The sequence below is a fragment of the Alosa alosa genome, chromosome 22 (assembly GCF_017589495.1).
Source record: "Alosa alosa isolate M-15738 ecotype Scorff River chromosome 22, AALO_Geno_1.1, whole genome shotgun sequence".
In the NCBI taxonomy this organism is placed as follows: domain Eukaryota; kingdom Metazoa; phylum Chordata; class Actinopteri; order Clupeiformes; family Clupeidae; genus Alosa; species Alosa alosa.
The window spans coordinates 1,752,596-1,779,460 of record NC_063210.1 but is presented as its reverse complement, the minus strand read 5'-3'; the positions used below and the strand labels follow the sequence as shown (position 1 = coordinate 1,779,460).

The 26,865-nt window shown below is 40.9% G+C and overlaps 1 protein-coding gene across 1 annotated transcript in view; it reads left to right on the top strand.

The window, feature by feature from the left end:
- The first annotated feature begins 4,455 nt into the window (after positions 1-4,455).
- myo15b (myosin XVB) overlaps positions 4,456-26,865 on the top strand; it is a 39,998-nt gene continuing 17,588 nt past the window's right edge. The window contains exons 1-47 of the mRNA XM_048233984.1: positions 4,456-6,804; positions 6,956-7,020; positions 7,227-7,290; positions 7,396-7,505; positions 7,590-7,664; positions 8,320-8,413; positions 8,519-8,622; positions 8,713-8,776; positions 9,141-9,254; positions 9,375-9,536; positions 9,668-9,781; positions 9,877-9,935; positions 10,118-10,241; positions 10,637-10,732; positions 10,825-10,956; positions 11,059-11,184; positions 11,287-11,364; positions 11,583-11,731; positions 11,898-11,943; positions 12,106-12,230; positions 12,705-12,819; positions 12,959-13,134; positions 13,331-13,421; positions 14,288-14,299; positions 15,475-15,540; positions 15,659-15,716; positions 16,313-16,437; positions 17,091-17,186; positions 18,124-18,359; positions 18,859-19,028; positions 19,308-19,380; positions 19,597-19,764; positions 20,056-20,174; positions 20,276-20,346; positions 20,449-20,515; positions 20,695-20,799; positions 21,092-21,219; positions 23,233-23,481; positions 24,010-24,085; positions 24,168-24,275; positions 24,435-24,585; positions 24,720-24,810; positions 24,895-25,150; positions 25,345-25,460; positions 25,631-25,690; positions 25,826-25,901; positions 26,005-26,123. Of these exons, the coding sequence (XP_048089941.1) occupies positions 4,456-6,804; positions 6,956-7,020; positions 7,227-7,290; positions 7,396-7,505; positions 7,590-7,664; positions 8,320-8,413; positions 8,519-8,622; positions 8,713-8,776; positions 9,141-9,254; positions 9,375-9,536; positions 9,668-9,781; positions 9,877-9,935; positions 10,118-10,241; positions 10,637-10,732; positions 10,825-10,956; positions 11,059-11,184; positions 11,287-11,364; positions 11,583-11,731; positions 11,898-11,943; positions 12,106-12,230; positions 12,705-12,819; positions 12,959-13,134; positions 13,331-13,421; positions 14,288-14,299; positions 15,475-15,540; positions 15,659-15,716; positions 16,313-16,437; positions 17,091-17,186; positions 18,124-18,359; positions 18,859-19,028; positions 19,308-19,380; positions 19,597-19,764; positions 20,056-20,174; positions 20,276-20,346; positions 20,449-20,515; positions 20,695-20,799; positions 21,092-21,219; positions 23,233-23,481; positions 24,010-24,085; positions 24,168-24,275; positions 24,435-24,585; positions 24,720-24,810; positions 24,895-25,150; positions 25,345-25,460; positions 25,631-25,690; positions 25,826-25,901; positions 26,005-26,123 (7,428 nt within the window). The remainder of the gene's footprint in view (positions 6,805-6,955; positions 7,021-7,226; positions 7,291-7,395; positions 7,506-7,589; positions 7,665-8,319; positions 8,414-8,518; positions 8,623-8,712; positions 8,777-9,140; positions 9,255-9,374; positions 9,537-9,667; positions 9,782-9,876; positions 9,936-10,117; positions 10,242-10,636; positions 10,733-10,824; positions 10,957-11,058; positions 11,185-11,286; positions 11,365-11,582; positions 11,732-11,897; positions 11,944-12,105; positions 12,231-12,704; positions 12,820-12,958; positions 13,135-13,330; positions 13,422-14,287; positions 14,300-15,474; positions 15,541-15,658; positions 15,717-16,312; positions 16,438-17,090; positions 17,187-18,123; positions 18,360-18,858; positions 19,029-19,307; positions 19,381-19,596; positions 19,765-20,055; positions 20,175-20,275; positions 20,347-20,448; positions 20,516-20,694; positions 20,800-21,091; positions 21,220-23,232; positions 23,482-24,009; positions 24,086-24,167; positions 24,276-24,434; positions 24,586-24,719; positions 24,811-24,894; positions 25,151-25,344; positions 25,461-25,630; positions 25,691-25,825; positions 25,902-26,004; positions 26,124-26,865) is intronic.

The window sequence follows — 26,865 nt, the reverse complement described above, 5'->3', positions numbered from 1 at the left end:
GCATGAAACACCTTGCATGATGTAGCCATACTAAATTCTATTCAGAATTTGAGTCTGATATTGCATGATTGGAATGTGATTATGGGGCATTATGTTTCAACCGTATCGGGATAAAATGCCCCTGCACTCAATTGGATAGAGCCAACCAATCAAAGCAATGAATAGCCTACAATGTGCATTGCATAGTACAGGTAGGTGTTAAATGTCTGAGAGCAGAGACAGAGGGATTATTGACTTATTTTGGATTGTATAACTGTTATTTAGTAAAGCATCAGTGTGTCAACCATGAAAAACATTTTCGTGTGAGTTCTGCATCACAATGGTAGAGAAAACATCAGACCTTTTCAGCACATTTTTTGACAAAATGTAAAGTGGTGGAAGATTTGGCACATTCCAAATTAATACACATTGCCATTTCTTTGAAGGACCAGCCCCTTCCAAAACCCTCTGTCAAATGATGTATCAATTTACAATTGTTAACTAAACTTAAAGTAAACGTTGACTGGTATTTAGCAGGCGCTTTTATCCAAAGTGACACAAACTCGCAACAGCACACGCCCGCAATTGTGTAGTAGGCCTAATCAGTTGATATTGTTTTCTGCATGCTTTCTTAAATGCTTATGCTCATCCAATTGATATATATGTATGTTTGTGTATGTGTACATATGTGTTTCAGAGAATTCTGCTAGACATGTAATGGAGCATGCTTTGCTGAATGATGAGAGTGAGTACACTAGTAACCAGTTAAAGCAGGCTCTGGGAGATTAACTTTAATATCTATTTCAATAAGGAATCGTATTTGTGCAGTAAAAACATTGCTTTGGAATACCTTGACAGTTTCGACTGCTGACTCTGCAGTGATACGCTGACTCTGAGGATGACTACAGTCAGCAGTCGAAACGGTCAAGAACAATTCACGTATAAGTAATGCTGCAAAATGTGAAGTGCGTTAGTGTGACCAGTGAACATTTGTTGTCAAACTGGACAGAATATTGATTGCATGTGAGACCACTCTGGAGCCCTGTTGATGGGATAACCTGGTCATTCGGCACATTCAGGTAGTAATAATATCACTGATAGCCACACAACGTTGCTGAGTCTAGACCTGGCCAACTGAGGCAACCCCAGAGTTGTGTACAGTGGTCACTATGCATGATGCGTGCATCTTTACGAGTTTCCTGCCCTGACATTTTAATCACTGTGGAGTAGGCTAAATCTGGAGTCATCAGATCTCATGACCTTTTTCCATTGTTCCAGAGTCCAATCTTTATTAAAATAGCCTACCGTGAATTCTGTAGAGAGAACAGCCATCCTTCTGTACAAATGCATGAACGCTATTTTCTGACGTAATTGCGCTGTCATTATTTTGTACAACAGACGCGATAGCAAAATCTAAATGTCTAGCTTCTCTAGCGACAGGCAACAACAAAATCAAATGTAAACAAAATCAACCGAATCGTGCTGAGGTGACATGATAGACTAGGCACCGTTGCCCATCTGTCTATCATCGTATAAAGCCCTCTCAAACAATTTGATTAGTGCGGTTGGTGCGAACTGCTCTGGTTTGGGCGTAGTTGCTTCTCAATGGAATTGAAGTCCAGACCGAATTTCCTGACCTCATATTTTGTGGGTAGGGTTAAATTCGGGCTGGCTTTTAGGCCATGAAACACTGTGCAACTCCAATATATGTATCTGGCCTCTGTGCACTTATCCACACTACGCTGGCTGCCATGGAGCGAAGCATCTGTGGATATGATGCACCTGCGGCTTATCCGGCCCAAGGGCACACCTGTGCGCAAGGAGCACCAGAAGACTAGTGCATTCCTGCACTGCTCGTCCAATGCAAGCTGTCTGTCCCTTGAGACACACAGTGGCTGTTCAGCCAGGCCTGGAGCTTGCGCATATGAAGCAGGCCAAGCGGCAATGCTGCTGATGCATCTGCGAGAAAACACAGGAGCCTTTTGTAGAGTGTGCCAGGGTGCAGACGTCCTGTGTGTCAGGTCTGAGTTGGATGAGGTGGCTGAGTGTGGTCACTAGGTGACGTCGTTGGACCACTGGAGAGACATCAACGTCCAGTCATCCAAAAAAAAAAGTCTTAGTGGGGCAAACGACGCATCTGTGTAACGTGTTGTCTTGACCCACCTCATCCCTCTCACTCTCAGACTCTATGATCTGCGGACTAGCCAGTCTCCTTGATGGACACCGGTAGGTCATTCTTAATGCCATTTGTTTCAAATAGGTATTCGGATGCCTCAGGTCAAGGATTGGTCTAAGACTAGCATCTTATTTTGGTTCCATGAGGTAATCGCTGTAAAACCCCCTGTGTGCAGTATGTACAGCACTGCTGTAAAGCGTGGTGGAGGGAGACCTTCCTGCTGGGCAATCAGGAGTGAGGCTGCAAGGGCCTCTGATGCAGACCTGGAGCCCTGCCATTAGGGAACTTGAGCGCCTGGAGGTGAAAATGTCTGAACGGCCCCTAAGCTAAGAAACCTCAGACACTTGCTTTAAGACTTGTTACGCTTTATAGACCTTTAATAGAGAAAACATCAGATGGGTTAAGTGAAACTCTCTTTAGCAAAGGAGTAATCTTAGTCTGTTTAAATGTTGCAGAAACATTTCCTAAATGGAGCCTTGATAAAATGGAGAATGATGTTGGAATGGGGTACAGAAGACATGTTTGTTAAAGCCTATATTGCATCTTTTGAGGAACTGAAACAAAAAACTTCGCTTTGCAAAATCCCTGTTTTGTCCCAATTGTTTGAACGTTACTTCTTGAATTATTTCTTCCTTCACTAGTACACAGCTCCGCATATGGTTTAGGTTCCATTTCTGTAGTTGGTCATATATGGGAGTTTCAGGCAGATATAAATAAAGGATGCATCAGTTGTCATGCATGCTGAGCCAAGTGTTTGGTGATCTATTATTACAGGCAGCTTTGTCCTCTAATTGCCTAAGTACAGGCGCTTTGCTGTCATATGAAACCACTCCACAGTGCGTTAAAGAAAGCCTTTGCTGTCGACTGTGATCCAACACATAAATGGTCTGTGGGAGGAGGGAAACAGTGGTAAAACTTGCCAGTCTTAGTCATTCACTGATCTGTTGGCTAAACCAGTTGTATCCTTGGGAGGTCTATGTCTATCCAATGGTTCTCAGTTTGTACTCTTATATAATGGCTGTACATGCACAAATGTTATGCAGTCACAAAAATAACAAAAGTTCTGTCATCTGTGACAGCACATGTACAATTTCTAGAACTCATGCCCCCTACACATATAAAATGAAAGGACTGAAGCATATTTATGAATTTAAATTGATGAATTTACAAATTTGATACGTCCCTGGTATTGTTTGGGATTTTGTATTTGACCTAAATAAATCACTTACTCTACTGGATTGTTGTTGGAGTTGTAATTATGTTGAATGATATTGGTGATTTCAATTAATTAATACAATGTTCTGTTATAAACTGAACAGAACACAACAGACTGTTTTGATAATATAAGCAATCATACAAATAATATGTAATTCAATTCCAAATTAATTTATTATCAGCTCTCTCTCTCTCTCTCTCTCTCTCTCTCTCTAGCTCTGTGTGTGTGTCAGTGTGTTTATTTCGCTCATATGTCAACAGGTATTGTGACATTCCTAGCACAGCATCTCCCCTTACCTGTTTCTGCCTAACAGCTGCCATCATGAATGGCCACATAATGGTATGGGCCATCCAGCAAACTTAAATTATTCATGCTCCTGGAGTATTTGTTGTTTGTGTGTGTGTGCACGCCCAGTGTGCCTGCGGGTGTGCTTTTAGCATCTCAGTGTGAGTGTGCAGACTTTGTGTCTCGCTGCAGGATTGGAGTTCAACATGTCCATCATGCCTGTGGCTCACCCAAGAAATCTGGTAAGCATTATTACACTGATGTGAATTTTCCCTTTCTAGAGTACAGAAAATTGATGTTCTGGATAAAAATATGATTTTCTTGCATGCACAAGTATCCATTTTGTCAAACTGCATTTATTCTGTATTTGATTTATTGGACATGTATTTTCTATTCCTGTTGTTGTGCCTTGTAAAGGTTAGACCTTTAGAAAATGGGTCATTGTCTCACTGGGATTATCAGACTGAATTCTGCTACAGAGAGGGTCAGAGAGGGTGTAGCACGTGAAACTTTGTCTTAACGATGACTGATTGAGAAAGAGATCCAGATCAAACCAACAGACACAGTCAGCTAGGGTGTGCTTTTGCAGTTTTAATTTCACTATTTATTTGAAAGCTTGGAATCCACATAGGTACACAAACAAAGTACTTTTGTACACTACAGTTAGTTAAATGCGGTAAAACCAATGATCCCAGTCATATTCAGTCTTAATATTATGCTTGTATGTTTTCATTGTCCTGTTTTTCTTGCCCCACTTTTACAGGGCTGTTTTAACATTTAATGAACTCGGGGTGCAGAGATGTCTCCTGGAAAAACACTTCAGAAGAGCATGGGTGGAAAACAACAAGGTAAAGAAGGAAAAAGAGAAAAAAACAAAACACCTGAAGCAAAGCAACATAAGAAGGCAGGAAAAGCGGTTAACAAAGTCCCCAAAAATGCAAGTGGAGAAGAGGTTCAGGGATGTATTGATGCCGATGATGATTCCTTATCTGCACACGAGGATGTCACAGAGAAGAAGAAAGAGGAGCGGGGTTGGAAGAAAAAACAGACCAAAGAGCCAAAGAAGACAAAAAAAGAGATGCAAACCCCAAAGCAAGCACTAAAACTGAAAGGCCAGCCAGGCATGATATCAACGAGGAAGGAGACAAGCAACGTCGTCACTGAAAAAGGAGCCACGGGTAGAGGCAAGAATGCCAAATCCAAACAGATCCTCAACAAGCCTGAAAGGAAAACTGGACAGGCGACGAGTAAACCATCAAAGTTTGCCAAAAGGAAAAATGTCAAAGTGGTGGAAGTAGAGGAGGAGAGATCGGAGAGTGAGGAGAACGGCTCTGAGAGAGAAAGTGTAGAGGCATGTGAAGAGGAGGAGTCTGCTCCAGCTGAGCTGAGTGAAGACAGCAGTGGGGAGGCAGACAAAGAGAGGAAAGTAGAGGGGACATCGGAGGAGGACGGGGATGCACAAGGTGAGGATATAACCAGCAGTGCTGCTGAAGAATCCTCAAGGAAAGCAGCAGCTGTGGAGACACCAATTAGCAGTGAAGAAGAATTACTGACAGAGGAAGAGTTAAGTGACAGAATAGAACCTAAGACATCAGGGGAGCCTAGAGACTTTAAAAAGCACTCCAGGGCACAACATATCACATCTCAACGTCTAGGGCAGAAGATTGCATTCAAATCTAAGATGCTGCAAAAAAAGGATAAACCAGATGAAGGTCCTTCAGTTTCTAAGGCCCTACAAATTAAGGGATTAGGTTTGAGTAAGGCTGAAGCAGTAAAAGGAAAATCTCAGATTCTTCAGTTGGCAAATAAAACAAAGTCATTGACCAAGACAGACAAAGAGCGAGAGGCAAGAGTATCTGCTGTCAGTGGCACCAAATCTCTTTTTATGATGACCATGAAAGGAAAGGGAAAAGATAACAAGGAAACCCCAGATGTAAATGAGGAGTCAGCTAAATCAAAAGAAACTGGAGAGGACATACAAATGAAACAAGCTACTGGCCAGACAGAGAACCTTAAGCCAGTTCAGAATTTCGCAAAACTGACCTCTAAGTCATCAAAACAGAAAGGCATGACCACATTGCGCCGTATGTCTGGCTGGGTACAGAAGAAAATGCCACGAGGTGGCAACATACATCGGAGGATGAGAGCAATCACACAAGCCATTGGAGTATCAAAATGGCTTGTAGTGCACATATCCAAGAAAAAGAGTGGCTCCTCCAGCAAGAAGAGCTTTTTTCAACAAAGAATGGCTATGCGAGTAGCCAGTAGGAGGAATAGACAGAAAAACTCCATGCCCCAGGAAAATACAGCTGGTCAGTCTAAGGATCCTATATCATCACCTTGTGAAACCCAGAGTGGTCAAGATGAAAAGACCAATGCTGGGGATGCCAAATATGCAATAGTATTTCCAAGGATGAATAAAAGGGGCCAGTTGCAAGGAAATACACCTACTTTTGCAAACAGAGGAATAGAAGTCCCAACTGAGCCAAGGCCCCCTAAACCAGGTGCGCGTCTGGTGCTTCCCGCAAAGCCAGATCTCAGCATTCTTAAATCGATTAAAAAGAATGTTCCAGAAAGTAAGCCAAGCAGAAATGAAAGCACAGAACATGTGTCAACACCGACAAAGGACAAGGAGGAGAAAGTAACACTGAACAACAACGAGGGAGCCAGTGTCCTGCAGGCAGCGAGAGACAAATTAGGCTCTTCACAGTTCAAACTGTCCAAACTGTCCTTGTCAAAGCCTATACTAGCAGGTGGTCTGAAAACAGCACATATCAAGGATGGAGAGGACGGAGAGAGGAGTATGGCTGCCCCGTCTGCAGGCCATGAGGGGCATGGACAGGCATTGGACTCCTCTATATACGAAGAAGAAGCTGACCGAGAGGTGGCTCAGCTCATGGGGGACGGCCTTTTCTCCTCTTCCCCTGATGTCCACTGGTCTCTCAATGATGGAGCGTTTGGTGACCCTCAGGACTGGCTGAGGACAGAGAGTCTGCTGCCTCACCAGACTGTTGAGAAGCTAACTAAGTGGACTGTGTATCAGGATGACGACAGGGCTCAAACCGTCCCTTCGGACAATGGTAGAGGACCATGGGAATCAGAGGATCCCACACAAAACATGCTGGAGAGCAAACTAAACAGCACCCAGGTACACATGAAGTGCATGGGCCTATCACCTGTAGCTACATTTGCCATTCTCCTTACTGACTCACATAATTAATGGTAATGGTATGTCAGGTTTTAATGCCTCTTCTACCGTTCCTCTTGCACCTCCCTGTTCTTCATGTTTTGAGCTGTAGGTGCTAATGCCAGGCAGTAGTCACGCTGTTGAGGTAGATGAGGTGGAGGATCTATCACAATTAGAGTGAGTGTTCCAGTTGCCCTTTTTCTAGTACATTATGGCATTACAGTACATATGCTCTCTCTCTCTCTTCCTCTCTCTCTCCCTCTCTCTCCCTCTGCCTTTCTCTCCTGTCATTAATCAATACAATATATCTGTATGTGCTTGGTAATATTGTCCCTGATTTTTCACAAACTCCCCACCAAATCTGACTACATGTTTGTCTCCAGTGAGGTATGTGAGAGCTCTGTCCTGCTGAATCTGAAGAAGAGGTTTCATCGGGACGCTATCTATGTAAGCATGAACACCTATTACCTTATTTCTCAGTAGCAGGGACATTCACCTCAATCTGAATTTCTCATTTAAATATTCAAATTATATTATATTAACCATTCACAGACCTATATAGGAAACATGTTACTGTCAGTAAACCCATTCAAGCCCCTTCAAATGTACACGGAGGAGCTCAGACAACAGTACCAGTCTAAAGAGCAGCAAAGAAACCCTCCGTAAGTAGACTTAGTATATGCATGATGAGGATACAACTGTTCTACACATTCATGTTATTTTTATCAGTGTATGAATCTTTTCAGCCATGTGTATGCGATTGCGGATGCAGCCTTCAGACAGTCTCAACAATCATCCCAAGAGCAGTGCATCGTTATAAGGTGCAGAACACTGATGAAATACATGTTCTTGCACTTCATTGTAAGTAGCTTTGGAGAACATTAGTTAATACTTAGATTCGATGCTAATTTTAAAGCATTCGTTCTGTAATCCTGCGTTGATATGTAGACCCATTCTAGGTTAGGATAGAATGGAGATTGAGGAGATCAGTAGGGTCATAAAATCTAATGTGCAGGCAAACATCTTTTAGTTCACCCTTTGTTAAAGGAAACAGTTTCACAAAATGTTACCCACATTTTCACAAAATGTTACCCCCAATTAAGATCCTCCCTGCCCCACCATTGTCATGGACATTCAACTGTATTAGACATTGGTAGTCTGGTGTTACATGACTAACTGAAGGGAAATTTAAAATAACTTCAAACTAGCCTTGTCATGGTGTTTAGGACTATGTATTGGATGCATTAAAATTAATTAAATATTTATCATATAGAAGGGAATTAAAGCAAGGAATGACAATGGAATGGAATGAAATGGAATGTACAGTATGCCATACATTATCCTATGGGATGTTTAAAAAAAAAAAAAACCTTTTTAACGGGGGAAAGTGAAACATGCAGTCTCATTCATACGGGCATTTCCTCCATGGAGACCACAGAATACACCTGCAATTTGATACTAGCTTTTCTTATACAGTGGTCAGAGTGGATCGGGGAAAACAGAAGCAGCCAAGCTAATTGTACACTACCTTAATGCCATGTACCAAGGCAGAAATGACAACCTCCGGCAGGTGAAGTGTAGTATTTGACTTTTAATCCGGAAATGAACATGATCTATGTATAAGTAGTCATATACAGACTGAAAACAAGCAAATTTATCTTTTCATATATTTTAGCCTATGGATGTATTACCCATTTTGGAGAGTTTTGGTAATGCCAAGACTATTCTGAACAACAACTCGAGTCGTTTTGGCAAGTACCTCCACATCCATATTTGCCAGTAAGTTGTAAGAAGCTAAAGATGGAAAATGTGAGTGAAATTTTCTTCCTCTAAACTTAAACCTAAACTCTGACGTTGATTTCTTGACAGTGGTGTTGTGGTTGGTACTTCGCTATCAAAGTATCTACTTGAAAAATCACGTGTTGTCTTCCAGGTAATGTAATTGTCTTTCACTACATGTGTCCTTTACAGTTTCAGAATATATATTTTGGTCAGACTGCACAAAAACAAAAGTTTGATGTAAACATGTCATTTTGCATAGAATTTATCATAGAAGTATGGTCTAAACAGTTGTAGCATTAACAGTTCAACCATACACTTTCAAGTGTCAAAACTGCAGTTATTTGAGTGTCAGCATTGCAGAGCAAATTTCTTGGTGTTCATATTTTCAGTATTTTGGACGTGGAACTGCATTTGGACACTTAACTGCATGTACAGTTTTTTTTATCCCATAATGGCTGTTGTTGTAAGGGTGTCTTGCGTAATACATTTTGATATTGCTGTGATAATTGCCCCAGGCCAATGAGGAGAGAAATTACCATGTCTTCTATGAGATGCTGGCAGGGATGAAGGAATGGAACAAACAAGATCTTTATCTTCAAGGGGCTGAGACCTACTATTACCTCAACCAGGTGCTGACATACAGTACACATCATATTGGATTATATGACATGGGGATGGTGTGACGGGATGTGGACCTAGTGTATGGTGAAGTTCGTCTCCTGATGTCTCTTGAATCTGTACTGGTTCAGGGTGGGGCTTGTGAGCTGAAAGGGAAGCATGACAAGCAGGACTTCCAGCTCCTGGTCCAGTGCTTAGAGACCATTGGTTTGCATCCCGATGAGTTGTCAACTGTATGGTCCATGTTATCATCCATCCTGCAGTTAGGGAACATCTGTTTCCGCTCTTATGAGGTGACACAAATATCCAATTGATCAGACAACACACCTGCCATCTTATTTATGCCCTTAATAATGATAGTAAATTGTGTGTGTGTGTGTGTGTGTGTGTGTGTGTGTGTGTGTGTGTGTGTGTATGAATGCAGAGTGAGTCATTTGAAGTGGCACAGATCTTCAGTGAGTCTGAAGCCAGGCGAGTAGGCAAGCTGTTGCAAATCTCAGCTGAGGCTCTGCAAACAGTCATCACACATCGGGTCACAGTGAGGACTGACACACATACAGTATACTATCAATTCTGAATAGGGCTGAATGTCACTGTATTTTAATTGAATGGATATTCATGTCTGTGTTGCAGGAAACTATTTATGACAGAATATACTGCCCCCTCTCTGTAGAAAGTGCCATTGAATCCAGGTATGATGTTATGTTGTGTAGTTGAACAGCAGTGTTTATAGAATTGTTTATTCATTTGAGACCGTTTTTAAGGTAGACAAAGAGAAAAAAATAAAATGTGTCAATATTTTCTGCATGTTATATTTTTTCTTTATTTTTAAAAAATACAGTATGTTTTGCAATAACATTTTGTCATTCATCAGGGATGCCATAGCTAAGGCTCTGTACTCTGTACTGTTTGACTGGCTTCTGGAGCGAATTAACCAATGGCTAATTCCTACTGAAATGGACAGCACAGTTGGAATTGTCGACATCTATGGTTTTGAGGTCAGCTACTTGAGTTGATTTCCTTTCTCTGAAACCAATTGAAAGTTTCCTTTGCTGAATGCTTTGGATCATTGTCCTGCTGTGGAAGGTCTAACCATGTCTCATTCTCATCACTAAAAGAAAGTAGACACTGCCTGATGGTATTTAATTTAAGCTAGACAAGAAAAACAATTGCCATGTACTGTAAATAAGTGACTACAAAAAATACTATTTCATGAGCTTGTATTAGCTCCACAAAATTCCATGGCACCCTTTCCTGTCACACGCCTCATGGTCATGGGCATATTCTATATTCCATTATTGTAATTGTATTACATTTGTCTGGACAAAGTGGTCTTATATTGTACTTGGGAGAAAGAGATTGTGTGCTGACAAACTCCATGTTCAACTTCCAGGACCTAGCAGTGAACAGCTTTGAGCAGCTTTGCATTAATTTTGCCAATGAGCAGCTACAGCACTTTGTCAACAAAGCAGTGGTGTCCCAGGAACAGGTACTTTTGACAACGCATATCTGAAAGTCTTCAGTAGGCTTGATGATGATGTGCCCCATGTGCTAACTGCTCTGTCTTCTGACTGCCTTCAGGAGGAGTACAGCACTGAGCAAATTGAGTGGTATCCTGTGCCTCTGCAGGACTTTAATTCCTGTCTGGAGCTGATCTCAGCACGCCCTCATGGTATCCTCCGCATCCTAGACGACCAGACCCTACTCCCTCAGGTGCTTTTAAATCTTACTTTTTATCCAATATGAAAAAATAGTAAGCTGTTGCCATGACTCTGGGTGATAGATTCAGTTATTCTGATTCTTTATCTGTCACAGGCAACTGATCACACCTTCCTACAGAAGTGTCACTATCACCATTGTAGTAGTCCTTTCTACTCTAAACCCAAAATTCCACTCCCCGTTTTCACTGTTTATCACTATGCAGGAGCAGTCACCTATCAGGTAGTCTGTCCTTGTGGTTAAGACATTTTGCAATTCATCATGCTTTTAAATAAATATATGGTGAGAAATTCTAACTAGTAAATCCTCTAATTTTCTTGATAGGTCCAACATTTTTTGAACAAGAACTATGACCAAATCCGTCCAGAGGTATTAGAGCTTTTTGTTCGAAGTCGACAAAAGGCAAGTTGAGTGTTTGCCACAAGGGTCACACATGTTTTGTTTTGTTGCTTTGTATTTTATTTGATTGTATTACTGTACATGGTACACATGGATAAGCTGGTATCCTCATATAGTACTTATGTCATATCTCTATGCATATCTACTGTCGTATCTGCTTTATTTACTTGCTTACTTGCTACATGCTTAATATATTTAACCTGCTGTTTCCTTGCCAACAGATAGTGTCTGGGCTGTTCCGTGAGGTCCAGGAGCGCCATCAACAACAGAAAGAGTTAGGATCACGGGGTAAAGGTTTCCGGCACCAGGCCTCAACAGTGGCTTCACATTTCCAACAGTCACTGATGGAACTCACCACCCGACTTGAGAGGTGATTAATCCTACATGCAAATGTCAATGATGTCAATGTATGTCTGTACATTTTTGCATTCTTACATTAATCACGTTTACATTTACTAGGAAATTGTCCAGTGACTCTAAACTAGTGGTATACAGATATAGACAGACTAGTCATGTTCAATTGTGTCTTTTCTCAGATGTAAGACTACCTTTATCCGCTGTTTTAAACCAAATTATATGAAGGTAAGCAATTATGATTATGTTTAATTTCTTTAATAGCAACTGTTCTTTAGACTGTATACAATATTCCTTTTTAAATATCTTTTTATTTCCTTGCACTTTGTAATGATGTTAGAATATTACAGAAGATATATTTCAACATCACATTTTCCTGCATGGTGCAAGTTACCAGGAATGTTTGACATAAACTACATGTCAACACAGCTGAGGCATGCTGGGATACTGGAGACCATCCATATTAGGAAGGAGGGATTCCCCATACGCATCCCCTTCACTTATTTCATGGAAAGGTATCGTTAATAATCTTAGAGTATTATCAAGCAATATAAAGCAATATCCAATGACAACACTACTCTGGAATCCTTCTCATCCAATCAAGAAATTAATACCGGTACATAGTTTGATCAGACCTAACTGTTGTATAAAATCCCAGATAGCAAGAGGCTGGTGGACCGACTGTCGGCCCATGGGGGCAGATCTGGCGGTACGCTAGTGTTTTACTCATTGGTTTTCTGGCAGTCCACTTTATTTATTCAGTTATATTTCTTCCTTAATTTTAATAACATTCCATGACTTTTCTTAATATTCACACAAGTTAAATTAAAGGCAATGGCAGTGGACCCGAAGTAGCGCACAACAATGGCGGCAAGTCACCCTTGGTCCAATATCTGCAAACCTTTTTTGTTATCTGGGATATATTAGGTGATATAAAGATTGCCTATATAAACATTTCCCTCGCCTCACCTCAACTCTTTGGCCTTTAGGTATGGCGTTCTTTTAGTCCAGCGGCCGCCTGAGCAGTCCGATAAAGAACAGGTTGTGACTTTGTTAGAGACCATTGGGGTTGAAGACGGAGAATACCAGCTAGGACTTACTAAGGTGAAATTATCACTTAACTCATCATAGTATTGTTTTATATTTGGGGTGTTCATGTCTTAGCACAAATTGCAAGGTGACAAACATCAATGGCAAACATCCTTCCAAATTCTCTCCCACACACACACACACACACCAACAGGTTTTCATGAAGGAGGCCCTGTACCAACGTGTGGAAGACCGTTGGAGTAGCACACAGACGTGGGCAGCGGTCACCATCCAGAGGAACATCAGGGGTTTCATCTGCAGACGTAATTTTCGCTTCTTCAAACAAAAGGCTATCGTCATCCAGTCCCATATCCGAGGCCATCAGGCCAGGTAAGACAAAAGACTCCTATGACACCTGGCCGGCTGGGCGTTTACACTGCTACAACATTTGACATCTCTTCCATTTTGAGGCGTTTCTAGAAATGACCTAATGAGGAAATAAATATTCAACGATAGAGATACCAGTCATTTTTATTGTCTCCTCTTTTCTCCTCACTGACTGAAACCTGCCGGACTCACATAATAGGAAGTATTACAAAAGACTGAAGCGCTCCTTCACTCAGTTCTGGGCCGTCATGATGATCACCAGGAACACCATTAAGAGACGCAAATGGAGGGTAGGGGTCTGAGACGGAAATCTTAAGATTCTCACTTCTCTTTCACTCTCTCACTCTCTCTTTCGCACACCCTCCCCCCCTTCCCCACCCCACCCACAGACACACACACCATTTCATTTGTAAACAGTGCTCGCTGATGTATGTAATCCATCAGGCTACCAGGCAACCATTTGCATGTTATTGTTAGGATGGAAATATGTCCTGCCTAGTCTACTGTCATATCTGTATCTAAACTAGTTTAGGTCAAAGTCTAAGATTTCGTCACCAACAACTTATCTATCATTACATTTGACAGTAATTATCAGAGATCTCAACAGAGTTTACATAAGTGAGCATGTTTATTTTGTAAATAGATTCATATGCCACTCTTTTTACCTGTTAAGAGTTCCATACATTTGTAGGGGGATCATTTTATTTTTATGCCTGAACAAAATTATATTTCATATGAAATATGTGTTTGTGTATTCCTTCAGTCCAAGATTACAGATACCTTTCTCACAATAATGGTTGCCTTTTGAAATCCCCAAATCCATCAAATCAATAATTGAAAAAGATTTGAACAGCAATTTATGTTGCTTTATGATACTCAAGACATTCATAGTATTCAATAAACTGAATACCTGAAATGAAAACTGCTTCACTTCAGAGTGACTTCTTCACTTCCTCTCTCTTCATAACTTTCCTATGTGATCTGCATGGAGATGAAGGCATACACATACCAAGACGTGGGACACACCCCACACATCCAACTCCCAGATGAACACACCCTAATATAGCTATCTTGGACTTCAAACTCTTATCTTGAGCTAAGAACTCAGTTCTCCTTCATTTCCTCTTCTGCTCGCATATGGATTTACTTGTCATAGCTCTTACAACAGGTAAGCCTCAATTCACTTCAACTTAACTGAGTTGATAGACTGAATGTATGATTGATTGCATGGTCTGGAAGAGGGATAGATAACATGTTATTGTTTATTATTATTGTTTGTTATGTATTGAGTTGACATTATCGTACACACACACACACACACACACACACAGATAGATAGATAGATAGATAGATACTTTATGTTTAGGTTAGTAGTCTATTTTGTAGTGAACAGCTTTTAAATATTAACAAAGGGTCAGGTAATGACTAGTTTGCTATTTATTATGGCACCTTATTGGTAACACTTATTATGTTACAAGTGGTGTGTGTCTACTTTCCTCTTCTCTCATTTTTTATGGTGCGTGTACTTTGTCCTCTTTGATTACATATTTACCAGCAGCATCATAAACTAACATAAGCCAAGTACACTGTCCTGTGTCTTTTCAGCTCAGATATTTTTCATTGGTATAATTCACCAATATCCATATTATGAAATGGTTTGGAGAAAAGAAATACTGTTACCTCTATTCCTTGTAATGTTGCCTCTCTCCAGAGACTGCTTCATATAGATGGGGCCACCCATTCTTATAGCTGATTATGCTTCCTCTTGTATCCTCTCTGTGCTAATGGTTAAAAAAAGAAATAATGAATATCTGTGTTTGTTTTAGCTAGTTTGTTAACATTAGCACTCCCTCTGAATACCAGTATGAAGTATGAATGAAGTATGTTTAGTAGTGTTCTGTGAAGAGCAGAGCCAGCCAAGCTTGGGGACCTTTGACTCAACTGCTATGGGTGGAGCACAGGTGTTCCTTATGACCCTGCTGTTTAAGGTGGAGTATTATGAGAGAGGCTGTTCCTCAGCTATAAAAGAGTGGACCTAAGAATAGAGTCATTTATTGAACGCTCTAGAAGAGGACAGAGCAGGTAAGAAGCAAGCTCTCAAAGGCAATGGAAAGGGATAGATAACACAAAACCTTTTGAGCTTTCAGAAATCCAAATATGTTGTGCAATAATGTCAAGAATGTATGTAAGTATTACCTTCAAAACACTGTCACTGTCTATAATACACAAACTATTTGTGTGTGTTATTGGTGCGTTATAATGTGTATTTCTGTCTATGCTTATATAGATTTAGACTTAGTCATATAGTGCATATTTGTCATAATGAGCACATATGTTTTTCAGGAACACCCAAAAAAGACCAGACCAAAGGCTACTGTCAAAGCGCAATATAGTGCTCTAGGCGCTATGGTGAGTTCCACTTCCTAAATTGCACTTCTACAGTATACTGAAATGTTATTGGAATGCTTTTACACTGTTACCCATTTAACTCTCCAATCTGAGCTGGGAGTAACTCTTGTGCTTACAGGATGTTGGTATGTTGGAGATCCCTGCAGAGCTGTCTGCCAGATTACGGAGTGCCGGAGGTGAGAATTTAGAGCCTGTGTCTGAATATGGAGGTGACTGTGGTCTCCAATCACATTGTACACTATAGGTTACTGTGCTCTGCTTAGCTCAAATCTATGCGCTGCAGGCGATTGTCACATACTAGCCTATAGAACTGGAATGTCATATCAACAATATGGCCGCGGCGGTGTTTGCGAATAAGCCCTATAGACAATAGTAACAATTCAATTGCAAAATACTAAGTAATTACTAGCGGTGAAGAGTTCGATTGGGGATGTCCTGGGATATCGCCAACTCATGGAATGCCTCTCATCCAATCAGATAATAACAAATACTTTGTCCGGACATAACTGATGTATAAAATTGAATTTATCTGATTATCACTCCATTTATCTGATTATCACTCACGTATTATCTTTTGCATACTATAAAGTATTATCTTACAGTACATTTACATTTAATAATATTACAGTAATCACAATAATATATTACATGGTGAGGTAATCACAGTAATCATGGTAATATTACATGGTGAGGTATTCCATCAATTCAGTTCTATAAGTGTTGTATATGGTTTTGTGTATAAATGGCTTCCTGTTCTCGTCATGTCTCGCAGGACGGCCACAGGGGTCTAATGTGACAGAGGTGGCTCCCCCACAGATCAAAGCTGAGCACAGTCTTTCTCTGCCTCTTGACATTGACAGCTTCCCTTTCTCACAGTATGCGAACACAGTCTTAAAGGTAAAATATTTTTTAGGAAACTACACTCAAATTTCCCATTATCTAGTGTTCTATATCTGCATTGATAAAGATAGATTGTTTAATTGCCACACAACCAAGGCTGCTGGAATTTGGTTTCTGTACAATGGGTTAAGCTCTGCAGCATATATATAAGTATACAGTATATACTCTTTTGATCCTGTGAGCGAAATTTAGTCTCTGCATTTATCCCAATCCATGAATTAGTGAAACACACTCAGCACACAGTGAACACATAGTGAGGTGAAGCACACACTAATCCCGACGCAGTGAGCTGCCAGCTACAGCGGCGCTCGGGGAGCAGTGAGGGGTTAGGTGCCTTGCTCAAGGGCACTTCAACCGTTCCTACTGATCGGGGTTCAAACCGCCAACCCTCCGGTTACAAGTCCGAAGCCCTAACCAGTAGGCCACGGCTGCCCCCAACACCCCACGGCTGCCCCCCGCATTCTGGGATTTCATCTGTTTGTGTGTGTGTGTGTGTATGTGACACTTTTATCCAAAGCAACACTTACTCAGTGGGTTGAAGAATTGAATCCGGGTTGACTGATTGTCAGTTTCTATGAGCAAGCCTGTCACAATACAATCATGTCTGTTAGTATGTAAAATGTATATACTGTATATACCATTTCTATTAGGATGGCTGGTGTCAGGCTCAGGGCAACTCTCTACAGAGACCTCTTACATATTTGGACCCTGAAGACAACCATGTGGCCTTGGACATCTACAAGCTGGTAAGTCTGGCTCCTGCAAACATTTCCTCAGCTTTAACCTTGCAGGGCTGGTGTTTCATGGTTTAAAAGATTTATATGGTGACTAGTTGGCTTTGTTCACTCACTTATCTTCCCCTGATCGAAATGCACATAGCTCTTTACCCATGTTCCTTTAGGCTGCTTTGGTTCTTTGGTTAGGCATTTAGGCTACTGGCACCACATGTTGTACCATGAAGGTTTACGGATCCCGGGTACAATATGAGGCACCTTTGCCACAGACGCCAGCCAATTGTACATTGGTCTTTTTAAAACGGATAGAGCCAGTTCAAAGAGTTGCTGCGTCTCAACGTTGTTTGGCAACCATTCTGATAGAAGAAGTATATTTCTTGGCGGAAGAATGGTTGTCTATGAAAACATGGGTACATTTCTTGTTGCTGTGCCTTTATTTTATGAAATCTTAAGTATTAACCGTTCGCATCGTGCCTTACCACGCCCCTTAGCTGTTCCAAAGTCACTGGAACTTACGGCCTCTCACCGTTTATTGCTTAATTGTATCCTGCATCATGTTGTGTCCTGTTAAATGGGCTTGGTTGTCAATCTGGCACTGTGAGAAATTTCCTCCTGATAGCACAAGGAATTTATCACCTGAAACTGTATTTTATACATTTTTGCATGTTGACAAACCCTGACCTGCTGTGATGAGACAACTAGGGGCCATATTGTTTTTTTGTTTGTTTGTTTGTTTTTTCATAGTGAGGTAATCATCCCACATATTTTGTTTGATTCCCATAATCTGATATTGGTGTGTGCGTGTATGTGAATTTTAATGTTTTTTATTATTATTATTATTATTATTATTATTATTATTTAGTAGTAGGAGTAGTAGTTGTACCCTAATAGTAGTAGTAGTATATGACAAAGTATATAAACATTAATGTGAGAAATCTCTTGTCTCCAGATACTTAGATTTGTTGGTGACACAACCCTGAATGGTTGGCAGGAGGTGATGCTGGGGAATTACATAGTAGAGAAAGGCCAGAATAGGCCTGCCCTACGGGACGAAATCTTGGCTCAACTAGCTTACATCACCTGGGGCCGGGAAAGTGAGGAGGGCGCCTCGAGGGCATGGCTGCTCCTGGCCTGCTGTCTTAGTGCCTTCACTCCCTCTCCATCACTGGACAAACCTCTTCTTAAGTAGGTCATTCTCCAAGCTTTAGCCCTTATCTTGGGTGTATATATTTTAATTCATTGTATTGAAAAGAAATAGGATTTTCTCTGAAACCAAGGAATTTCAGTTGGATTCTAATGAACAGAAGTAATACAAGAATGAAAAAAGGAATTGCAGAGGCACTCTGAGGTTGAAAAAAAGCCTTTAAGCCCTGATGAAGGCCAATATTGCTGTAAGGCGTAGGCCCATGTGCTTTTAACCAGTTCTTGCTTTGCTTTTTTATATACTTTTTCAACCTCAGGGTGCCTCTACAATTTCTTTTTTAATTTTTCTGTTCAAGAAGAATGCAAGAGTGCAATTTCTTTTTTGGATTCTCACTTCACCCGTTGCAGAAGAGCACCTGAGCAAGGAACTATCTAAAGTCTCCTGAGCGCTCTAAGCCCCTTTGTGTCTTCTTAGAAGTTCTTATACTTTCAAATGTGTCCCAAGTACCTTGCTTAGGTCTGTCTTTTATGGTGTGATCAGGTTCATTTCAGACCAAGGTCCCGAGGAGTATCGCTCACTATGTCAGCACAAACTACTTACATCCCTTCAGCTACCAAGTCCAACTGCTCGACGTTACCCACCAACCCAGTTAGAGTGGACTTCCAACCAGCGCAAAGGGAAGATGGTGGTGAAAGTGAATACGTTCAATGGTAAACTATAGAAATGCTAATTTTGTCATTTACATCCAGGAATTATTGGTCACAATGTCTGGGAGTGATTACATTAGAAATCTTATCTTGAATATGAGACAGGAATCTACATTAGAGTGGTAAATATTACAGTATCAATATCTGGGGTGGGAGATGTGGTGGGAAAGGCAAAAACTGTTTTGACTAAACATTTGACCATGTTTTCCAATCTATGTGTGGTGGCAAGTTAATATACTGCAGGGGTCAAATAGTAATACAGTGAGTTTGATGTCTTTGTAGATGAAGATCTGATGACTGAAGTGGATTCATGGACCACAGGAGAACAACTGGCTTCCTGGCTACTGCAGTTCAGGTATAATACAGGAGGAAATACTAGTATAAATGTACTTTTGAATTATGAAATAGCATTGGTCTTTTACCTTAATAGGGTAACCATGGTCTGTGCTACAGTATATGGACTCTGTTATGCTTGAAAATGTATTTGCAAATTGGTTAATAAGTTTCTGTAATATACTTTTGTCAAGGCTGTCTATGTCATTTCCTTGTTATTCATATGTAATGCTAATAGGGGTGTGCCAGAAAGACCTCGAGGCTGGTCAGTGTCTTTGCTGTCAGAAGACAGTTGGACAGACCTCATTGGTTGTGACTTTGTTATGGACCTGTTAGCTGGAGTGGAGACTGATGTTCGCCTTGACCAGCCCTCCTCTCATCCTGATTATCTCTTCAGCAATGATGGGTGAGCATTTGCACCACTCTATGTGCAACCTTTTTAAGCTAAATGGTTAATAGTTAACAGCAGTGTTTATAGCTTCACACAGCTCTCTAGTGCATCATTCAAATTCCAATGCCATGCTTAATCATCATTGTCCAATATGTATATTTCAGTTTGGTCAGGAACAGCAGAAAGTTGAAATGTAGAAAAATTATTTGTTAGACTTAAAAAGATTTGAAGCTATGTTTGGTCCAAAAGTACATTTGTCTTTGTTGTGTTAATTGCCTTATATGTTTTGTATTGTTATTGGATTAGTTTGAGCATGACTGATCTGGATGACGAGATCCCCCCTGCCCCTCCCATGCAGGCCCCTGGTCTACCACCAGTGACCAGGGCTGACTGGGACAACTATGCACAACCCAGTAGAACACAGGGTATGTCTAAACCTCAAAAGAATAAATAGACCACTGCTGTGAGCTGAAGGCTACATGGTAGTTTGCACTGTACAATAAGGAAGGATCTTTGTGTTACAAAGGATCGAGAGGACGGCCAATGGATGCTTATGTTGATGACCTCTTTGATCATGTGCTGGACCAAGGGCCACCGGTGTGTACTGGACATTATCAGAATTTCATTCAATCCAAATACTTCTGATCTTGACTCAAGCTGTATCCAACACTGCAGCTCATTATGGTGCTGTGTTTGTAGGACATGGAGCGAATGGCTATGCTGAACCGCAGGATGAGGGGAGGAGGAGGCATGTTCCCAGCAGCAGGTGTGCTTCGCCGCAAGATACTTCGCTTTTTTATTATGGTTTGATGGTTGCAAATGTCAAATCAACTATTATCCAGAAATATATAAAGTTTTATATATAGTACTATAGTTTAATATGGCTACATTATTAAAATGAAGTGATGTTATTCATCAAAATGTATGCTTTTTTTTGTTTTGCAGGAATGCCCATGAATCCTATGATGGCAGGTTATGCCAACCCAATGATGCCAAATATGATGTCTGCTGCCTCCATGCCCATGACCATGCCCTATGCAGCCATGCAACGTACATTACCTAAGTGAAATAAATACCTTTGAAATAAATACCTATGAGCCTTGTGCATAAAATGTAGCTCAGTATTGCTCAGAAATTATGCAATTACGTTATTTTCTAAGTATATCTGGATAAACTACTCTACCCTAAATAGGGGGCACCATCCAACACCTTAAACTAAGATTTAGATTTAGATTTTGTCCCTTTCATTATTCAAATGTAACATGATTAAGTTAATCTTTCTAATTTACAACCCCTATTCTGCAACTCTCATTATGTTTTTGTTGTTTTTTGTGTTGTACAGCCATGATGATGCCAGGTGCTTTTCCTCAAACCACCACTGCTAGTTTTGGCACAGGCATGCCTGCAGTAAATTCCCAGCAAATGACAGCCTCACAACAATCTTTCATAAATGAGCAGGCACGGTTGCTGGTGAGTATGTTGAATATTGTTTTTTTCTTTTAAATATATTCTCGTCTTTTTGTCTAAGCCTGTATGTTAAACTTTGTTGTTAACGTTTGTATGTTACAGTTTTTTTTCAATCGCTAACAAGCGCTTACCCATACTTCAGATACTTCTTCTAAACTCTTACTACTAACACATCTTTCTCTGCACACACTAACTTTATCAAAACACTAGGAATCTGACTCAAAATGAAATTATTCTGTCAAAGAAAAACACTTGTTTTCACTTCACAAGGTACATGCAGTCAATCAAAGTACACCAGGTTTCAAAATACTGGCTATTGTTGACATTACAAAACCTGCATAGACTTTTATGTTTCAGTTTTACAGGTATTTGCATGCAATTTTTACACTAAATTTCTTGGTTTGGAACTGTATGTCCACATGTTATGTTCACATACAAAAGCATTCCAGGAGGTACAAATACTGTTAGAAATACTATTTGCAGTATGATAGAACAGAAAACGTTTTACAGTATTGCAATGCTTACAGTGACAGCATTCTGAACAAAAAAACAACAGCAAAAAGCCCAGATAAAAAGGAGGGAGCTAAAAAAGCACAAAATTACTGTATCTAATCTCTGCAATCTTCAGGGTTAGGCCACATGTTTTCATCAACATCGCATTGATTACATGGTGAATGATAGTGGCACAAACTTTATTACTGATAGCAGTTCTTGCAGCCAAATGGAATGCCAGGTCACATTCTTACACCTCTACCTTGCCCTCTCCTTGGGCCTGCTCCTCTCACTGCATCTCTCATCTGGGCCCCTTGTTCTTACTCTTCCTCGTCCAGACATTACAGTGTTTGTCTTTTTCTGTTTCTAAAAACATTACTCCTCAAAGTCCTCCTTTTACTGTGTCAGTGTAATAGAACAAAATAACCCCTGCCACTGAGTCTAAGCCAGACTGGAATCAGCTGTGGTTGGCCCAATTTACCCAACATAAATCAGTTGTGTGTCAATTATTGAATTGTTTGTTCATTATCAGCTGAGATATATTGTATATTTGAACTGATATCATTGCAGAAGCAGAGGTTTTTATACTGTATTTAAGGTTTGGAATATTGTTTTTACTATTGTGGGATGTTGTGTGTTAACATTCATAAGTACTGCAAAAACAATCCATAATTTTGTTGGGAGGTATAGCTTGTCTGTTAAGAAAATGTAAGCATTGAGGAAATGTGTTCACTGACTGCATATCGTGTGAAAACGACATGAAATGTGTGAATGGTATGGCCACAAAAGGCCGATGCTGTGCTAATTGTATTTAGAGTTTTGAAAATGTGACAACTGGTTGGACAAACGCTTGTTAGCGTCTGAAAAAAACTGTAACATTCGTAAATAATGCAAAAACAATCCATAATTTTGTTGGGAGGTATAGTTTGTCTGTTAAGAAAATGTAAGCATTGTGGAAATGTTTTCACTGACTGCATATCGTGTGAAAACGTCATGAAATGTGTGAATGGTATGGCCACAAAAGACCAATGCTGTGCTAATTGTATTTAGAGTTTTGAAAATGTGACAACTGGTTGGGCAAACGCTTGTTAGCTACTGAAAAAAACTGTACCTGCACCGTACGCCGGCAACACGGGTTCGATTCCCGCCCTGTGGTCCTTTCCGGATCCCACCCCTACTCTCTCTCCCATTCGCTTCCTGTCACTCTCCACTGTCACTATCATTAAAGGCATAAAAAGGCCAAAAAAAATATACTTAAAAAAAAACAAAAAAACAACTATTAACTAACACGTTGACAAATAGCCACCAAATAATTGTACAGTGCATTGCTTTGCATGCAGCGAAATGACATAATCCACCAGACAGGCAGATGCAAACAGACTTGGAAGATCTCACCAATGACGTAAAAATGCTTGACAGTTAGCTGGCCTGGCACATGTCAGAATGTCTATGGTTGCACCACAGCTAAACAATGCATGGAAGTCAGTGAATGATCAGTCTAATTGACATACCTCTCTCCTTTAGGCACAGCAGATGACTGAGCAGGCCCTGAATCTTTCACAGCAACAAGCTCAACAGCAGCAGCAGCAGCAACAGAGGCGCCAGCAGCAACAGGAGTGGCAGGCCCCAAGGGAGAGGCAGAGAAGCCCTGACCGCCCCAGGCAACCACAAGTCCAAACCCCAAAGCCCCCTCCTGCCAAGGTGGAGTCTCCACCATCTCCTCCTCCTCCCCCACCGCCTCCCAATCCCCCAGCAAAGCGTCACACTCCAGAGGTACGTGCCATAACCCTCTGTGTGCATTTGTGGGTGTGTGGACCTGATCTTATGATTGACAGCAAGCTTGTTGTGGTGTTCCACCATGTATCCAACAATCTTATATGTCCATATTTATTTTATGCTGGTCTCTAGACTTTATTCTTGCACTGTTGCACTGTTGGACTTACTCATTTGCACCATCACCATGACACTCACTCACACAGAGCACCTTACCTTACTATGCACAGAGAATCCTATCTGGACATAGAGATGTGTTAAAAAACAACTCATTTGTTTTAGGAGTGTACTACCAACAACAGAATTGTTAATTTACTTTTGTTCATTCATCCTCTGCCCCAAAAATAGTAAATAGTTCCAATCTTAGTCTTGGTTTCTCCTGTAGTGAGAGAGGCTATATGTGTTTGTTCACACAATGATTTGTATTTGTGTGTGTGTGTGTGTGTGTGTGTGTGTGTGTGTGTGTGTGTGTGTGTGTGTGTGTGTGTGTGTGTGTGTGTGTGTGTGTGTGTGTGTGCCTGTGGACAGCCAGAAATAGATTTGTCAAACCCTGAAGAGGAACTTGAATCCTTCCAGGATAAAAAAGAGTTCTTCCAGAAAATTGGTGAGAAGAGGTCCATGAAAAGATATGTCCAGATTTTAATGAAACTGAAAGTACTTCATTCAAATTAAACTCTTCTTTTCAGTCTCCCAGGATGTCAAACCAAAGCAACCAAAAGCACCCAAGCCTGCAAGACCTGTTTATGTCAACCCACCTCCACCCAAACCCAAACCTCCATCTCCAGTTAAACAAGGTTGATACCCTTCCTCTTTCCCCAACTATAAGCATAAATGCTATGACAGACATTTCTCACTTCATCAAATCAACATTTAGATTGTGGTAGGCATAAATGGCCAAAAACAAATGTGTAATTAAAAGTCACCAGCTTGTTCCTCTCATCTCCATGTCACAGAAAAGCCTGCCCCAGAGCCCCCAAAGGAGCCTGAGCGGCCGAGTCCAAGACCTGTGTCTCCCATGCCAGAGCCCAGCCGCAACATCCGTGACATCATCAAGCAATACCAAAACCGGCCTCCTCCTGAACCCAAGGGATTCGAGCCTGTTAGGTACAGTAGGATAAAGCTAAGCACTATGCAATACGCTAGTCAATATGCAAAACGCTAAGAAATATGCTATGGGTTTATTATGAGTTTAAGTGTTGTGTGTTATTGTAGGAGTAACAGTGCTTGTTCAATTTCAGAGTTCCTGCCAAATCCTTCATAAAAAAGAATGACCCCAAAGAGGAAGCACTTGCTATTCTCCGAGCCAAAGGTCCAGTTCCACAACAGAAGGTAATACTGTATAATCATGAATTCAGTCCTTTTACACAATATTGTCCCTGTGCATGTATAATTTTGATGTCATTCTTTGAGCAGAAACAGTGGACACCTCCACCACCACAGCCTAAGGTGCAAAAGCTGCCACCACCTGCACCAACCCAGCCACCCCCTACTCAGCCGCCAGCACCTCGCTCCATATCTAACAGCATGAGGCAGAAGCAGCGTTCACTAGCTGATCTCTTTGCGTCTCAGCGCACCCAAGCACCACCCCCACCCAGTCCTGACTTCCCTCCATTCCCCCCTCCCGCTCCTGCCATCCCAGACCCACCGCCTACAGCTGCACCTACACTTAGTGAGGAAAAAGAGTATTTTTTGTGCATGCTTAGATAAACGAATGACAATAGCAATAAACGTATACCTTTGACAAATGCAAATTACAACGGCATCTACCAGTCTAAGAGAACTCTACAGCTCTACAGCTGTACTAGAATATGTTTCAGAGGCTGTGTGCTTTCCACAAATATTGCCCATGCTTTGTTTATGCAGATCAATACCACAGACTGTCGGATGAGGATAAAATTCGCTCTCAGCTCCACAGATTTTCTGCCAGTGTATACTTCTCTAACTCTAGTATGCCAGGTAGACTCTTTTTGAGGAAGGAGGTGAGCTGGATATGAATTTACTACTTGTCTGATTTAAGCATTTAACCAAGGACATCTTACAATAATAACACAGCATATCAAATAAATGGTCTATTGTTTGGTCTGTTGATTAAGTTACTTACTACTGTCAACAACATTGTAAACTTTGGATAATTTGGGCTTTTTGCTAGGTTTTCTATCCCAAAGAGAAGTTTAACCACACATACGTCCTTAACTTGCTTTGTGAGCAGGTAAGTAGGCTACCCCACTTCATGTTTACAGGCATGTTTGCCTATTTTAAAAGGCTTAACTAATTTAGATATGTTTCATTTCATAGCAGGTTTGCCATAGATTATTCAAACTGCCTGTCAATCTTTTTGTTGTAGATAATGAGAGACACCTTCTCTGATTCCTGTGTGAGAATTACTCGTGAAGAACGCCGCAAGATGAAAGATTTATTGGGTGTGTAAGCTGCGACAGATGTCTGGGATAGACCTACTGCACTGATGATTTACCCTTTGTGCATCAACAGTTTTTACAGATAGTGTCATTGTCATTTAAACAGGCCGATTCCAAGTAGGTAATAGCATCAGCACCATACAGGATGATACTGTGAAGAAGAGAGTTATCATGGCTGCAAGAGATAACTGGGAGAACTACTTCTCACGCCTCTTTCCTCTAAAGGTAATGAATCCAAATAAAGTTTATGATTTATGAGATGCAACGGACATTTATGCTCCTCTCACTGTTGTTACATTACACAGTTATTGTTACCAGTACAGTAAGGTATTCCAATGGACCATTACCATTGTGAAGACTTTCGACATGTATGGGCTGAAATACTTTTGACATGTATGGGCTGAAATACTTTTGACATGTATGGGCTGAAATACTTTTGACATGTATGGGCTTCTTTCCCAGCACCGGTAGCTATTTTCATATTCCCCCTCATGAATGATTGCAACACAGACATTGTAGGTAGGGATGTGGGACATGCGCCACACCCCGTCCATCAGCTTCCATTTGCCACTGCATCAAACTTGTTTATGTCCATTGTGCTAAGGAAGTTATGTTTGGTGCATATGTCTGTCTGTAGACAATACATGCTAAAACAACAGGCACGATAACAAGTCAGCTAAGGAAATTCAAAGTTTCTACATCCATCATGAAGGCCTTCTACACTTCAGCGGTTGAGTGTTCTAACTGGTAGCATCATCACCTGGTATGGGAACTCCACAGTTAGAGATTGTAGTACTCTGCAGAGAGTAGTGCGCTCAGCTGAACTTACTATAAGAACTCAACTCCCTGCTCTACAAGATATCTATTCCAGAAGAGTACTCCTAAGAGCCCAAAAGATTCTGAAGGACTCTTCTCATCCTAACAATGGATTATTCCTACCGCTGAAATCAAGAAGACGCCTATGTAG